Genomic DNA, 18,190 nt, shown 5'->3' with positions numbered 1-18,190 from the left:
AGTTGTAACTCGAAAATAGAATAAGATATTTCAAAGGTGTGATATTTGAAGTGTTTTTTTAATTTTCTGTGTTTTTTTTAGATGGCATAGTAACAATAAACGAAGTCAAACTGATGGTTATATTCGACCCTCCTCATCTTATTAAAGGATTGAGAAATAATTTTTTGAATAAAGACATTTCCTTTGAAGGAAAATTATCCACATGGAGAGACATCGTGGATGTATACGAAACGGACTGCAATAATATGGAAACAAGAATGCTGCATAAGTTAAATGACCAGCATGTGATACCTGAAAAAATTAAAAAGATGAAGGTTGGTGCCGATTTTTACTAAGACTGCGCAGAGCGTCAAGTGACGCCCTCATTAGGGGGTTTGTGTTTTCTAATAAACCAATTAATTTCTGTATAAATAAGTATATATTAGTGTTGTCCTACTTATCCCACAATAATTAATCTGTGATATAGTTTTATATGTTACTTACTTTTGACTTCATCACTTGAACGGAAAAAAGTGGCCACCATTTGCCATTTAGATGATGTAGCAAAATAAAGCTATGAGACAATAATGATTATAATGAACAAAAGTTGGTGAAATCAATAGGGCTACAATTTTAATATATATACTTACACTTACTGGATTATAGACAAATGGATTGGTTTATTAGAAAACACAATAATGAGGGCGTCACTGACTCACTTGACAGTCGATACCCTCTCAATGTGTGAAATCTAGTATAACTAAAGATTTTCTTATACAATCAACTAGCATATGCTTTACCTATGTACTGTAGTAAATGGTTCCGTCCTTATAATCAGCCTATAGATGCATTGAGAATGTTATGACCAGTTGGAATATTTTAATGATTTTATATCCTAATACTCAAGTAATTTATACTACATTCACATTGCTGCATTTTATCCGCTAAAATATAGTTTGGTTATTGGTATTTTAATATATTAACGATATATTACATATTGAGTACTGAAATATATATTTCTTTTCAGGTCAAGAACTGTGTAAAAGTATTTAGTTACACACTGTCTTCGGCTCTATCTTACACAGCCAACTTCTGTAAGTAATTATTTTTTCTCCTTTTCACTAACATAAATAGTTAGGTACCCATTTGTAGAATGCAAGAGTAAAAATATAGTTATACTGGGTGTGGCCTGTAACATGAGCAAATAATTAAAACATAGACTCTACTCCTTAAACGGTGACACTTTTGTTCAACAACTTTTAAAAATTATGAAGTATTTTGACTCCCTATTTTTCATACAAAATAAATATTATCTTCAATGGACGCCATCGCCGCGCCATATCATTGTGATAGACGTTGCTTGTCACGCCTTAAACATAACAAAATTCGCAATACATTGCGTCTTAGAATAAACTTTAAAGTGTATTAGAAATCAAACCACAAGTTATTTTTTAAAGTCGCTGAACAAATGTTGGTCAGTATGAGGAGTACAGCCTACAGTTTAATTTTTTGCTCATATTACAGGCCACACCCGGTATATAGGTACATATCTAGATTAATATCCGGTAGACCGAGAAGACTCAGAACACGAATCCCTACTTATATTATATGCGAAAATATTTGTCTGTCTGTTGCTATAAAGTGCTGCAGGGAATGAAATGAAATTTATGAAGATAGAACAATAGGTATAGATAGTGAATACTATTGATGATAAAGTACCTACTTGAACTTCACAAATCTATTATGCATAAAATAAACAAATATGGTCATTTTCTTGTTTTTAGCTCACTATGCGGACGGCAGACCTGTGAGTGAAACATTAAGAAACACTGCTGAAACAGTTTTGTTCTTTGATAAATTGTTTGATAGCATCAACGGATCAGCAACCTATTCACAAAAGAAAGGAAAAGAGCTACGCTGTGCAGTGACAGAAAAATCTAAGCACCATGAATTTTGGCCGGAGAGCATCGAGAAACTGGAAAAAATTAAATATGTAGATTCCAAGGGAAATCCGAAATCCGTGCCTTCCTTAAAAAACTTTATTGCCACGGTAAAAACATTCATGAAGCTGTGGCAGTTTTTTAAGAGCAAAAATATGACAATAATGCGCCCAAGGTTCTTCAATTCAGATCCAATTGAAAACTTCTTTGGCCAAGTCAGGGCCTATAATTATAGGAACAACGACCCCAACTGCCACAGTTTCAAGAACACCTTTAAATCATTATTGATTACTAGAATGATAAAGTTTCATGGTGACGCTTATAATTGTGAGGATGACTCGGCAGACCAAATAATTAATTTAAAATCATTATTTGAAGATAGTGAAACTGCTAGGGTCGAGCCGGGTCATCCCAAAGTAGGAGATGTAGAAGATACTGTAGAAGAGGCCCAACGGGAGCAACTAAATGTTCTCCATTCGCGAGCGTACACTGCTGGATGGGTGGTAACAAAAACAATGCAGAAATATAATAATCAATGTGACAGTTGCAGAAAAAGCCTTACTACTAAAGAAGGCGCAATCCACAAATGGATTCATCAAAGAGAGTATGATGCCGCCACGAAACGCCTTACTTACCCATCCAGAGGTGCTGTTCGGTGTTTCGGTACAATTATTAAAGAAACAAACGGATTCTTGGAACACCGAGCCCATGAATTAAATCTGACGGCCAAAATTATGGAAAAAATTTTGTTCAACAATCCATTTAGTTTCTTTAAATGTACCACACACCGTGAAATTTTGTCATATTTTATTTCCGTGACAGTAAAGTTCTCGATTACAAATTGGTGCAATAACATTAATAAAATATTAAAAGGAACGGATATTGTGCGGATAAAAAACCGCACTTTGCCTGCGATGCAGCAGAAAGCTTTTTTAAAATATAAGAAAAGACTGAGGAATAAATCGTTTAATAAATAAAATTGTGTTTTATTTAAATTATTGCGACAAGTGTAGTTCCCGGCATTTAAATTGAACACTGACTCAATTTTACTGTATAAGTCGGTGTTCAATTTAAATGCCGGGAACTATATCAATTATAAGTATTAATTTCCTAAGGAGGAGGGGTGGGGGGGGGGGCTGGTCACGCAAGGTTGGCTGTATACGTTACGTCCTTTGCTACGCATCAATTCAAAATTTAAAAAAAAGAAACGTCATACATGACTAGGAGTACAGATAAAATATACTTGTCTAACGTACATAGTCTTTGTTCCCGAGTTGGCGGTCTGATCTCTTTGTAGTCTGTGTTTGGTATGGATTTGGTATAGACGTCCTTTTTTAACAAATGGCATTTATACACGAGCGAGGAGCAAGATAAAAAGTGAAACTAGTTGACTTGCGTAGTTAAAGGGAACTGACTGCGTTGGAGCATTGGCAAAATACCTTGTAACAAGTGTTTTGAACAAAAAATAATCTAAACACAAATTGCGACGACAAATTGTCACATCTGTAGAGCCCTTTTACACTGACAGTGACAAATACATATGACATTGACATCTATCATCAATATAAAAATATGATAAAAATACATCAACAAAGTGGCTGAAGTGATTGGAAAATACAAAAGAACAAGGAATTTTGACCAAGATACGATCAATCAAAGGCTGCTGAAGTATAGTCATAATCATAAGTAAATACTAGAGAATATACATGGGATCTGCTGACAGCTTAATACAATAGAACATCGGATTATTTGATATTTTCTTGTAACTTAATAACGTAAAAGTAAGTACACTTTTTATACTGTTACCAAGTTTGTTTTGTTCATTAAAAAAATATCTTCTCATTTAAACACGTTGAGTTTCACTAGTAAATTAACTTCCTTATTTGAAAATAAGAGTGTTTTTAAAATGTATCTACTAAATTCTTAATTTGCACGTGACTCATTTTTTTATACGGAACTAGAGCGTCAAACTACTCTAATTGTATAGTACAAAGCCCCCATTATATCCTTTTTAGATGTCACGCGCAATAACTTGGACTGTGGGAGTTTTCCTTCTAGCAGTTATTGTCACAACAATTGCAGAGAAAAAACAAGATGAAAAACCTGCGTTTAAATTGACAACTGTTCCTTGGGCGGCTGCTTTGGTTTGCGCTGCTGTACTGGGAGTCATCATCTTTTGTTTCTGTACTAAGATCATTAGTTTAGTTTTGATTGCTATTATTATAGCAATTTGTGGTGGCTTAACTTATCTTTATCTCAAATGATTTCAATAAAACCTGAGGGCCTACCGCGAACCACGATCAATGTGTTGCCTCTCTGTTGCACTTGTAAATACGTTCATAAATGTGACGGGGAGTTGCGTCGAACGTGGTTTGTGGTAGGCCCTCTGTTCAAATTTTTGCTTAAATGGTCATATGCTTGTATGTGGATCTGCATCTTGGGTAGTGAACTCTAATTTTAATTTATGCATGGGTCCACATTCTGGCATACTAAGTATTGATTCAGTGGTTGTGTGTAAAAAAGGCAGTATAGGGGTTGATTAATAACAGCTGATATATAGTTGGTCAAGCAGATATTGTCAGTAGAAAAAGACACGAAACACAAATTTTCTATGGGACAGTGGCGGCGCGTCCATAAAAGCCGATTCCCACCGGCTTGCCTGTTTTTGGATGTTTGAGCAGAGTTGTAAAGGAAATATGTAAGCCAAATTAGCCCAAGTTAGTTAGTTTAGTTTAGTTTGCCTATGGATATGTGTGACGCGCCACCACTGCTATGGGACAATAACCCTTCGCGCCTACATTTTTTAAATTTGCCGCCTTTTTCTACTGACAAGATTTGCTTGACCATCTGTAGAATGCATACTAATCTGTAAATATTTTCCACATGTAACATGTGTGTCAGCTTATACAAAGCAATCTATAGGCTCGCGTTTTGTAAGTCAATTGGATTGGGCCTAATTTTGACCTTAAAGACCTTAAAATTATATATTTATAGGTTAACTATAATATATATGCACTGAATGCCGAGAAACACAAATTAGAACTTGACCTTTTTCATGCCTTGTCCTGTATCTGTCCTATTTACTTGAACTTTGAATATTATAAGATAAGATTTATAATGTTGTTTCAACAGATTTAATTTTTACAAAGCATTTGGTAAATTAATTAATCACTCACTTCAGTTATTTCAAGGTATTGTCAATTTCTATTGAATATTAAATTCATTAGTAAACAACTCATGGTGATTAGGAATTTTCATGCTTAAGCAGTTAAGTTCTTTTACCATAAACAATAATTAAACATTATAAGTTAACAGTGTCATAAATAGGTCTTTATTCAACAATGTCAATATTTAGCATTTGAACACACACTGTAGTAGCTATTTTAAACTTGGTCTATAAATAAGTTGTCTTCTTCGAGGGTATCTAATATCTTATTCCTACATTAAATACCTACTTATGTATCAAAAACCCTGTTAAGTAATGCAAAACATTATTTTCTAAAACCTATAGTACCAAGTAATCTTGTTAAAACATAAGAAAGAAGATCTTTAAAAACTACCCCAAAGCACCTGATAAACTAATTAGTTGATTACTTATATCTATGTCCATTGTTTATACATATACATATCAATTGTTTTAGTTTTTGCAGCTATTTATTCATGTATTAGGTAATAAGTTGATAGTGAAAATTTTGAAAAATCTGTTCACCTTGAATATATATTAATGAGGTATGTACAGTCGCCTGCAATAATATGTTACTCTTCGAAGGCTGCAAAAATATGTGACTCGCTCTTATGGCTCTACAAATAAGATCGTGTCAGATATTTTTGCGGCCTTCGTTGTGTAACATATTATTGCAGGTGACTGTACATAAAATTTATTAAATATTTTAATATTTGCATAAATTACTAATGACTGAATCTTAAGTAGGTAGGTAGGTATTGAATATCGAAATATTTATTAAATGATTGCTGCATAATTTACGAAGTACCTGCTAACATTTCGAATATAAGTTGAGTCTCTTCTTTGAGTATATTTTTTGTGATAACACTGAGAGTACATTTATGTTACCATAGAGAAATATTAGTAAAGAAAGAGTGGAAACTCCATGCATTAGTTTTCTTACCAAAACGCGAGTTATTTCGTAGTCGTCATCTAGCGTCAAGTAGCGGAACTAATCAGTATTGCTAGTTGACAATAGATGTCGCGACGAACGAAAACTCTAATGCTCAACAATTTTCAGCTAATATTATAACCGAATTAAGGGGCTACCCCAAGCCAATGACCTTCGATCTGAATCCCTTAGTTTTCTAATGTTTTTTGTAGCTTATTATATTAACAGCAACGGCTTTAAGCAATATAGTTCCCATGTTTACTTCAAAGTTCATTGTCTTCGAGATATTTGGCATCAAAGTTGAACAATTTTAGGCTAAAAAACTGGTTTTCTGGCCATAACTTTTGTGTTAATTACCTAGTTTAAAATTAAAACTATTTTAAACCCTGGACACGCTGTTCGAGACGTCAAAGACGAACCCAAATATGTAGATTTCGTACATGTAAGATCCTTTACTGCAAACTAGATACGAAAAAAGTGTTTTTATAGGCAATGTTTAAAAAAATTCATAAAAAAATGAGTATTAATTTTTTTCAAAATCCGGTGGACAAAACCAGAGATAAAAGATTGAAAAACCGATAACCGTTTGTCTTATAATTCTATCTGTAGTGCAAAAAAAGGAGATACGATTCAAAACTAGTCAAAAATCGATGAAAACCTCGGGTAGCCCCTTAACTGAAACTCTATTTTCAACTCCTTCTGCTTATAATATTAGTTTTAAATTGTTTTAGCAGTACATTTTTAGTCAGCAGCGACACTTGTGACATCTGCGGTCAAGTAGCGGTACTGATAATTCCACAACTTGACGTTAGATGTCGACTACGAAATAACTCACGTTTTGGTTAGAAAACTGATGTATGGAGTTACCACTCTTTCTGGGCATCCACTGTTTAGAGTTTTAGAGGAACCTCGACACGAGAGAAGAGAAGAACCACTCTTTCTTTACTTATATTTATCTATGATGGTACTTGTATTTGTTTGTAGTAGATGTATTATGCATTGCATGCATATGATTTATGAAACAATAACTGTTGATTTTATTCAATTTTAATTATGTTGATTCATTAGGTTAAATAAGTGGATTATTATTATTAAAGCACAATACTAATAACGTAGTTAGGTATTTATTTTATTTACAAATGGTTAAGGGGTTAATAAAATTAAAGATGAATAATTAGATAATTACTGTATCAATTTTTGATATTTATACATTCTATTATTTATAAATATTAGGGTTTTACACCCTGGGTATAATAATTATATTTTAGGTAAGGTAAACTGAAACGCACACTTTTACTAAAATAATAATAAACGGTTTGGTGATATCTTCCAGAAATATGTTTTATTTAATTTTTTAAACATTATAAGCAATACTTAACTCTAAATCAATATCAAGAAACCCGTCTCAGAGCGTCATAGGCAGACTTTAAAGGGGCTTTTGTATATACCTATACCTACATAAGTACTATTATGGACAATCTGGACATCACAAGCAAAAGGGAGAGGAGGAAGGATTGTAGATATGTACCCCAATAGTGGGCAATCGAGTCCGTCTAGCAGACCGGCCAAGTGCGAGGCGGAGTCGCGCACGAAGGGTTCCGTACCATAACGCAAAACGGCAAAAAAATCACGTTTGAATGAGATACACACACATGCCTACACATGCACACATGTATACAGCCTGGTGACAGACAGAGTACGGAGACGGACAGAGGAGTCTTATTAATAGGGTCCTGTTTTCACCCTTCGGTACGGAACTCTAAAAATACCATAAAATTGGGCACTTAATTCGGAAATCTACTGAGACAAGTTATGTTTCATATACTTATATGTTTTTATTTGGAAATACCTAAAGCCTATTTGGCTGAGTACAGTGAGTAGGTACATTGTTTCCCTGAGTGTTTTATTTAACAATGGACATCTACCTACTCACTTTTTAGCAGGGACCGTTACCGGTATTCTGACTACAGGTTATTATTGAGGTATAACCGGTGTAATTTGAATTTGGGTATTTATATCACTTAAGCTCCGAATAGAGGTATTCGAATACCGGTATTCAATAGTGTTATCGGTTTAGCCAATTGACAACAAATACCACTATTTGATAGTTTACTCCTAAAGCTATTACCGGTAATAAGTAAGTGCCAATACCGGTTGTAGTAGTACCACGATTCGTTCCTTCGCTACTCGTCAAGGACGTTGTCCGGCCCGCTTGTAAAGTTGTAAATACTTAAGATCCGGATCTTAGAATGCCCGTTTTCATGTTGGCTGGTAAAATTAGCTGTTAGGTGATGATTTTGAATGATAAATATTTAATAGCGTTCATTTGATTCATTTAATTGTTTTTTTTTGTTGATTTAATTGTATTTTATTATGTATGTAGTTTATAATCTCAAATTAGACGTGCGCGCCGCCGCCATAAGGAGTCCGCGCGCCGCCGCCGCCGCCGGTAGATTAAAATTCGCGCCGAATATTTTTTATAAGACAGTATTATGCAGCGTTAAAATATGTAATAGGTTATAGTCCGATAAGAAATAGTTGAAATAGGCGCCACTTCCTACGTAACTCTCACATTTTTGACGTAAAATACTTACTTAAACATGGCAATAATTACGTACTTACGGAATTTTTTTGGTCATATAATTTAATTTCTACTATTTTATGTCGCATCAACACCATACTAACTATTTATTATGTGGCAGTACGATTTACATAAAAATGTGTTGTATGTACCATGTACCTATGGGTAAAACACATTTACAAAGTATAATGTCCAGTGTTTTAACCGTTGTCGATTACAAGGCACTTGTGCCAAGTATGCGAAGAGTAAAATTATCACGTTTTCTGGTAGTTTTTATGAATATGAATATGAATTAAACAGAGGGATTTTAGGTGTTTCAAAACCTTTTAAAAAGTCATTACTTGTCGTATTGCAACGTAATGAACCGAATAGATAAAAAAATATTATTACGGTTTTTTTTTCCTGTGCGTTCATCAAGACATCAAGAGACAGACCCGATTTCATTTCAGAAATTTCTTACGAAAATATTGATAAAATTGCATGCATTGTTGTATACCATTGCTCAGATGTTGCTGCATCCTACGATACCCCGCTAAGTTTGATTTAATGTTAATAAAATGACGCCAATGACTGGTAAAATTTTACCACCTACGAGCTATAAAGCTTTTGGAAAAATATAAAAATAATAGGTTTTACTTTAGTTCATAACATAAGTTGACATTATCAGTAAGTGTATTTGTAATTAAAAATGCAATTATTCTATATTTATTAAAAAAAAAAATGAATTTGACAAAAAAAACCTTATGCATATAAAGTACTGTATACTAACTAGGCAACGTCCAAAATACTAGACGTCTTTTCATTATGCGGCGTATCTTTTTATTTACACCGAACCTGGCAACATCCAACATATTTGACATACCTATGTTTTTTTCGAAACTATTATAAATAGATTTTTTTCATGATTTTTCTACAATAAACAACCACGTAATAAGATAATAACACCAAAAAAATGATACTAACACAGTTTTTTGAGATTTTTTTCCCTTGTCGATTTAAGGGTTAAGCATGGCTTTTCATTATACGTCTTAATATTGAAAAGTTGAAAAATTCCACGCCGCCGCCGTGGATTTTTTTGTGGCGCGCCGCCACCCAAGTTTTTTCGACCGGCGCGCACGTCTAGCGCCGCCCAATAGGCATTTAGCCGGCGGCGGTTCGCCGGTCAAAATTGGTTGGCGGTGGCGGCGAATCGGCGGCGTAGCCTTGAAAACTTGGTTTATGCGAAGAGAAGTCAAACCTTAATTCATTTAATTTCATTTCATTTAATTTATTGAATTATGGTAGGAAAAAAGTTTTTCATGGCATTAACTGTAGATAAGCAGCATAATGAACATCTCTTTATATTGTGAGGTTACTGTTAATTGAATCTATCACTAATTCACTACACTTTATAAAACAAAGTCCCCCACCGCGTCTGTCTGTAACTATATGAATGTATGTTCACGATGAACTCAAATCAAATCCTACTCAACTGATTTTCATGCGGATTTCAGCTATCAATAGAAAGATTTTTGAGGAAGCTTTAGTTTAGGTGTACAATTTGTTAAGGTTTTGTGTAATCCGTGCGAAGTCAGTGCGGGTAGCTATAGTCAAATATAATAGTTATTATATGTACGTATCGCCAGGAGAGGTGAATGATTACACACACTGCTCGCACAGACCACCTACTAATTGCAAAAATAGTATGAATGAATCAATGAGTGAATGTGACTTAAATGTACGATATTAAAAGCCTATAAAAACCCCTTCAAGAAACTTTTTTGCAGTTGATATCAACTTGATATTGGTACGAAATACGGAACCCTAAAAAGAATATTAATTTCAAAAATGTCTGAAAAATTGTATTGAACAACTATTTACAACTAATATTGCTCAAAGGTTAACTGGAAGAGATCACTTAAAGGCATAGTTTCGCCTTTGTACTAATGACGAATGTTATTTTTCCTGTTTTGTTTTGATTTTTGTACAATAAAGTGTTTTACTACTACTACTACTATATTAAAGCAGAAGGAGTTGAAAATAAAGTGCCAGTTAATCCTTGTTTAATATTCGCTGAAAGTTGTTGAGCATTAGACTTTTCTGAGTGAGCACTCTATGTATTTTTTTCTTTATGTGGTTAAATGCACGTAATGATTATTTTTAGATATAATCTTAATTTATATTTTTGTTCGGTAAATAAAACAAAAATATGATATGAAAAGTTTTCTTGATTCCTATTTAAAGTTAATTGTTTTTATATAAAGTACCATCTCTTAAAATATCGGTACCTAATTTGTTAGCACGTTATATAAAAGCAATAAATTCCCGATCAAACTAATCTGCATAGCATTTGCAACGACAACGTGTGTAAATATCATCGTTAATGTCAAAGTTCTATGAAAATATGACGTTTATATTATAATAACACTCCCTCACTTTGTTCTGTTCAAATCGGTGCAAAGTTAGCTTAGACAGACTCTAGTATCTAACAAGGTCACGCCGATGCCACACCGATAGCGCAGAATTTTGGCGGCGGCGGCGGCGCGAAGATTTTGGCGGCGCGGCGCTCATATTTCATATCTTTTGCTCATGTTTTCTGGGATTAATTATTTTCATTAATTCATTCATTAACCTCGTGCCTTGAAACGGTCGCAACGCTCAATTTTACAGATTTCGAACCACTTGCTACGCTCGTGGTTAAATCATGAAATCTTTCGCTTGTACAGCGATCAATATAAGCATGAGCAAAAATAATAGATAGTAAGTTACATATGTCTTTGGCATGAGGACTTAACAACAACTTTAACCTCTTGTCGCAAAGTTTTTGGTTACTCTTTGATCAAGTGCAATGAGTACCGGTATTAAATACGAAAACCATTACCGGTATACTGAATACCTGTTATTATTGAGGTATTAATGAATACCGGTATTTCATTATGTCAATTAGTGTACAAATAGCGATAAAGACAAAAACGTAATGACAGCAATACCTCTAATGCGAATATAGGTATAACATTTTAACCGGTATTCGTTTGACAGTTTTTATACAGGTATTTAATAAAACCGGTTATACGGTCCCTGCTTTTTAGGCTGCTATTCGAAGCGCTTACAAAGCAAGTGAAACAAAAGGGATCATAAAATGTGTAATCCGGTCTGGTTTTGGCAAAGCAGCAGGCGCCAGCTAAAAATCTAGTTTGGATGATTGATCAGCTTGTAGTTATTTTATAGAATTAGTTACATTCTTGTGTTCTATGCTTCGTTCTATATTTCACATTGAATGCGAATCTCACTTATTATACCTAATATCTATACCTATGTAAAGGTAACTTTTATTAGTAGGTAGGTTATGTGCCTAAACTATTTACTTAGGATGTACTTAGGTTCCTCTAATTAAAATGCGATTGATGTGCAAAAGAATTAAAAGTATACAAGTAGGTAAGGGTTAAATGGCAATTCTTCATGGGCATACCACATTTCCAACCTAATTGGGCACATAAATAATTGGGCTGTACTTCCTCTAAGGACCCTTATCATAGGTACTTGCAAATTATAGACGAGGTGAACTTCTCTAGTTCTCTCACACACACGAACTGATTTTTTACTTCATATACATATTACCCCGTATGTTTTCCCTTAGCTAGATGTAGATATCTTAAAAAGAAGTCAAGAGAAAAAAGAACACGATTTAACTAAATAAATTAGATTCATTTACGGTTTAAACTAATAAGCTGTTAATTATTTTTTTTGTAATTATCTAACGACCAATAACGATTGTCGTTAAGGAAGTGTACGTAGGTATGCGCTGCTCGTTTGAATTCAAATGATCATCTAAAAATATATTCATGGATAGTTCATTTGCTTACTTATTTTAATTATTTATAAGAATTCCAACAACAATTCTATAATTATAATCTATAGTTTGCCGTAAGGATAAAAAGCAAAAATAGCTATAGGTATAGATTAGTAAGATCTAAGACCCTTTAAAAAGATGATACATTTAATGCATGTATTAGGTTACTAGGTATAATTAGGTAGTTATACCTACCCACCTACTTAATTTAAAGATCCAAGTTAAATGTCCCAGACGAGACGCCAACCTGTCTGTTTTATACTTTCGTTTAGGTAAGTGTTCATGCCACATTAATCTCTTAAAACACCATGTATTAACTTGTAAAAAGCTTGTAAAAAGAGGTTGTTTATGATTTTACCTGCCTTAAATGCCATGTAATTTGGCACTTTATTACAAGACCGCTTAGTGCCATTATGAATTACTAACAAAACATAAACACAGTTACAAAACTACCCCTCTCCGCTAACAATGGTTAATCTCGAGCCGGCCGGCGTTTTGCAGTTTTTGCACTGCTCATTACAAAGTTGTGTCTTACACAGTGTGCTTGTCTGTTCCCTTAGAATTAGTGAAACAGTGTGATAATAGTTTTAGTGATGGCAAATATTATTGACGTGGAAATGGATACGTGTGAACCAGATAGCACGGTGGAAATCATCGTAAGTTTCTTTTTGAGCGAAATATTGTGCATGTACAATTTCTGCAAATTTAATTATTACTGTGAGTAGGTGTACCTACCTAATTATTATATATTTAAATAGTCAGATATAACATGACTTTAAAATTAATCTCAAATAGTAAAATAACATGTAGGTATGTTGTTGTTTATAGAATATTATGTTTAAGGATGTGGAAGAAGAGCCAGTGACTGAGGAGCGAACTCCGTTGCAGGTTTTGAGTTATGAGCTTGTGGAAAGGCAGAATATGTGTGCAGCTATGGGTAAGCATGTATTATTAGTTGTTACGTTAGTAACGTATATTATATGTATTAACATTTTATTATTAAAATTCATGTAGAAAATCGGTGTGGAGTTTAAAAAAAATCACACGTGTCAAAAGTTGTATTAGTACGTAGACGTCATCTTCATGAGACCCATATATGGGCCAGTTGCACCAACTATGAAACTTCCCATACCGTAAAACGGGGTGAAAAGACACGATTTTCTACTTCAAGGACGATTTTCGTCAATAATGATAAAAGTAAAAATTTTGATATCATTTTTTGAGTCGTGGTTAGTTCTTCAATTTTGCATTTATGAAAAAAATTTTTACCTTCCCAATTCAGAGAAAATCAAAGAAAACTACCTGTTTTCTCCATATCCTTAAAACGGGGTCGATAGACACAAGAAAGGGGTGAATAGAAATATTAAGTTTTAGTTGTCATAGGCATCTAATTTGGTCATTATTATGTTGATACTATATTGGCAAATGGTATATATATCTGTTAAACAGCTATTTCAGACAAAATTATTTTTCCGTGTCTTTTAACCCCCAAGGCGTGTCTTTACACCCCTTTGTTGTATCTAATCACCCCCTATGGCGTAACTATTCACCCCATATGCGTGTCCACTGACCCCTTTATCACATAAAATTGCTTGTTATTCGTTTTTTGCAAAAAAAAAATGCTTCTTTATAGAGATAATTACTTAATTAGTGATATTATTTAGGTACTACAGATACTATATTACCAGGTTAGCTAACTTTTACTTAGTTAATGTCAAAACATTTACCGCTAGAACAAAATTCAGACAGGGTTCATTTCTAACCCCGGCGAGACCTAACTTTAGAGTCAAAAAATTCTTACTTTTAGGCAGTTTGATTAAGTTATTTTGGTATCAATGTAGAGAATAAATAGTCTACTATATACGCATTCCAAAAAATCTAATTTTAGAGATGTACGATTTTAAATATAACAACTTGAAAGAAAAAGTTCAAAATTTCTCTATTCACCCCGCGATTTCTGTTGACCCCGTTTTACGGTACAAAAATATTTAGTGCACTTTAACGTTGATAGACAATTTGGTCCAACTGACCCTAAATATGTGATGTGTCTGCACGCGTAAATACCACGGTACGGTAGATGGTCCATGTACATGTCCATTTCATTAGAAAAACTGGACAAGTGTGCAAATCGCCCTCGCATAGAGAGTAGTTTAGCTATTCGTGCCATTACAGATGGCGCCACTAGCGCAGCAGGTCTGAGTTCCATCCATTGTGTTCGGCGCTTAGACCACTGCTTTCGGATTCGAGTACGCCCTTATGACTCTACAAAATAAGATCGCGCGTGTCAGATATTTTTACGGCCTTCGGCGTTGTGTAACATATTATTGCAGGTGACTGTACTGTACCGCAGCACTGTCTAATAGTGAACGGAAGTTGAGTTATTTTGAAGTGTCTCACTCAGTTTCACCCATTTTGTTCGTCGCTATTAGACCGCTTATTAAAATATCTATTATGTCAACTTCCCTTCAATAGATGGCGCTGAATATTGGAGAAACGCGACTGTATGTTATACATGTGTATAACTCGACTGTATGTACATTATCACTACTATCAGTCTTCTAAATGTCTTTTTTTATTAGTCCATGTCAGCAGTAACTAATTTTTTGTGTATTTTAGTGGCGGCCAGTATTCGAGACAGAGACCGCGTCCGTACACAACTAGAGGAAGCCCGCAAACGACGGGAGAGCGTCACGACGGATTATCTGCAGGTGACGCAGTTGAGTAAAAATGCTACTCGAAGCCTCGCGGACGTCAAAGTGAGTACCTTAGCGGTAGTCTCCAAACAATGTTATGTTTATTGACCGAACCAGCCAGCGAGCGATAACGCGTCCCCGTTATAGCTTGGGAAAAAAATGGTCCGAGCAAAAATCTTGAGCGTAAACTCGTAAAGGGATTCAAAAGCAATAAATGTGTGAATAATTTTGATCTCATGTTACACATATAACTTTTAACCTTAGCTGTAAGAATGAGAACACAAGAAGGTACACCATAATAATTTTTCATTCAAATGTTTTTCCAGACTTCACTTGAGGACGCCATGAGGAAGCGCGTTGCTCTGCTGAAAGAAATCGAAACTGAAAAGATGTGGAGACCGCCGAGCGCTGAAATGTGTTTAAAAAAGCAGCAGGTAATTATTTCACTTACGTTGTATATAAAAAGTTTAAAACAATGCCGACAACCAATGAGTTACGTAGGTACCTACTATGTAGGGAAGGTTGGCGGCAAGTGTGATGGGCACCTTTCCACTCGGTAAGGTACAGCTCGCGGAGTTCATACATTTAAAATATTGTTTTGTGTACATTTTCCTAATTGTATGTTTGTTTTTGTTTGTAAATATAATAAAATTAAATTGATAGAGATACCTATTTATGTGACAACGAAATATATTTTAAATTGAAAAGCTTTTGGGCCTTCAAGGCCCGCTTAATATGAGTATATATGTACTTAGTTTTTGGAAAAACGGCCGCCATCTTGAATTTCTTCATTTTTGCTCTATATAATTCGCGGTATGCTCATATTGTCCTAAACGGTCAGCTTAAAAATTTTCAACTATTTAGATAGATAATAGTTTATTCATCACACATGGTAATAGGTACATTAAAGATATACATCGTGTACACAATATCTATACTACTAACAGGTGCGACTAGTCAGAAAATATTAAACTAAGATGCATGCATGTCATAATTTGTAACATTCACATTTCGTTAAATTCATTTAAGTTATACAGAGTCTTTTTTAATAATAGGTCTTTCACTTGAGCACGAAACACTGTCAATCTTGATTCCTTTTTGATATGTTCGGGTAATTTATTATATAAATTACGACCTATAACTCCTGGCATTTTTTTTGCCATTGCGATTTTATGGGGGCTCATACAGAGGTCATTTGGATAACGATTTGGGCGCTCCGATTCTCCTTTCTTTCTAAACGTGTGTATATTCTCCCGAACAAACATAATAGTTTCATATATGTATTGGGCCACTGATGTCATGATTTTCAGGGTTTTGAAAAACTCTCAGCATGTGTCTTTGTATCCAGCATTCATGATCACTCTTATAGCCTGCTTTTGCATGTTTAGTACTCTCTCATGGTCCGATGAGTTTCCCCACAGTATTATACCATATGTCATAATAGAGTGTACATAAGCGAGAGACACTTACGTGAAATAATTGTACGAAGTTGTTTAAGGGCGTAAACGCCAGTTGCCATTTTAGCACATGCATTTGATGCATTATCTATATGAGTCTTCCATGTCATAGCAGGATCAATAGTAAAGCCTAACATTTTAACCATAGTCGAACTTTTTAAGCAGGAACCATTTGAGAGATCTATTTTTACGTCATCACTGATAGGAGTCTTTCCGTTAAAGAACATAACATGGGTCTTGTCCGAGTTTAAAATAAGGCCATTTTCGTTAAACCACGTATGTACAATATCCATTAATAATTTTATTTTTCCTAGAATTATTTCATTGGTGTTTCCTTTTACGACTATAGTAGTGTCATCTGCATATATTATAAATTTACCATCTATGTCTAGTTCTGCAAGATCATTCATGAACAGCAAAAATAGGGTATTGCCTAGCGCTGACCCTTGAGGTAGTCCTACATTTGGAACAATTCTTGGTTTTGATTTTATTTTCTTTCCCTCTATTTCAATTTCCACGGTCTGTTCTCTGTTATTTAAGAATGACTCTATGAGTTGCAACTCAGATCCATTTATGCCATACATTTTTAATTTTAGTGATAACAATTCATGATCAATACTGTCGAAGGCCTTTGACAGATCTAAAAATACTGCGGCTACTTTTTGTCTCTTGTCTAGTGTTCGTATGACTTCATTTGTAAGCTGCAAAGCTGCTGAGGTAGTTGATCTTCCTTTTCTATATGCATACTGAGAGTCTGTCAAAAGGTTATTTGCCTCCATGTGGTTCATTATAGTGCGAGATAGTAATGATTCTACAGCTTTTGATATTGTAGGAACAATCGTGATCGGTCTATAGTTTGTAACAGATGTTTTGTCTCCTTTACCCTTTAAACAGTGGACACACGCGTGTTTTCTTTAGTTCTCTTGGATAAATTGCCTGATACATAGATTGTGTTAATCATTACATTAAAATAATTAATTCGTCCGATTTACTAAGTATATAGTTTTTAGCGAACCGCGAATTTTCAGTTCGGGGGAACTATTTACTTGTATATGTATATTTATACCTCTAGTTCTAGAAGCGTAGCATTGACATTTTTATTTGTATGTATTTTCAGGAACTAAAGGAAAGAGTAGAACATATGAGAGCCATTTTGGGCATGGGCAAAATACGCACACCCGATGATTGTTGACTTTTGTAATGAGGTAAGTAATTTTTTGTAAAAGTATACTTATACTTACTTTAAAGACTGACGATTCCGAATAATTTCCCTGATTTTTTTTCAGGTCAACTACATAGAAGAGTAGGTAAACTCTTCTTATTACTAGTCTAAAATTATTAGTCACGTATAATAGATACTAATACCCGTTCGCTTCAAGATAGCCGTCGGCATGATAACGTCACAGGTACAATTAGGTACTAGTAATGTCGACAAAAAATAATTACGTAAGTACTTTATTTTTGAACGCTCACTTTATTTAATATTTTTTGTGATTGTATTAAATTTAAGTAGGTACCTAATAACATAGTCGTAAAAGCTGTGGTAGCCGAGAGGTGATGCGGGCCGGGAGGTAACGGCCAACTTGAAACGAACGG

General features: G+C 34.3%; 2 protein-coding genes and 1 long non-coding RNA gene across 3 annotated transcripts; all 3 read left to right on the top strand.

Moving 5' to 3' along the window:
• Positions 1–102: 102 nt before the first annotated feature.
• On the top strand, positions 103–2,964 carry LOC134800110 (uncharacterized). Its single transcript, XM_063772618.1, has 3 exons — positions 103–314; positions 1,007–1,073; positions 1,764–2,964. Exons 1-3 carry the CDS (start codon positions 114–116, stop codon positions 2,894–2,896), a joined length of 1,401 nt encoding a protein of 466 aa, XP_063628688.1. The 5' UTR covers positions 103–113; the 3' UTR covers positions 2,897–2,964.
• Positions 2,965–3,494: 530 nt separating this feature from the next.
• Positions 3,495–7,370, top strand: LOC134791430 (uncharacterized). Its single transcript, XR_010144301.1, has 2 exons — positions 3,495–3,700; positions 3,935–7,370. It is a non-coding gene; the product is annotated as an uncharacterized LOC134791430 (long non-coding RNA).
• A 5,413-nt stretch (positions 7,371–12,783) lies between these two features.
• LOC134800027 (uncharacterized) lies at positions 12,784–17,786 on the top strand. Its single transcript, XM_063772507.1, has 5 exons — positions 12,784–13,100; positions 13,288–13,381; positions 15,061–15,200; positions 15,464–15,571; positions 17,712–17,786. Exons 1-5 carry the CDS (start codon positions 13,038–13,040, stop codon positions 17,784–17,786), a joined length of 480 nt encoding a protein of 159 aa, XP_063628577.1. The 5' UTR covers positions 12,784–13,037.
• The last annotated feature ends 404 nt before the right edge of the window (positions 17,787–18,190 follow it).

The sequence above is a fragment of the Cydia splendana genome, chromosome 1 (assembly GCF_910591565.1).
Source record: "Cydia splendana chromosome 1, ilCydSple1.2, whole genome shotgun sequence".
NCBI lineage: Eukaryota > Metazoa > Arthropoda > Insecta > Lepidoptera > Tortricidae > Cydia > Cydia splendana.
The sequence above is the reverse complement of the archived record's forward strand: the minus strand, read 5'-3'. Positions and strand labels throughout refer to the sequence as shown.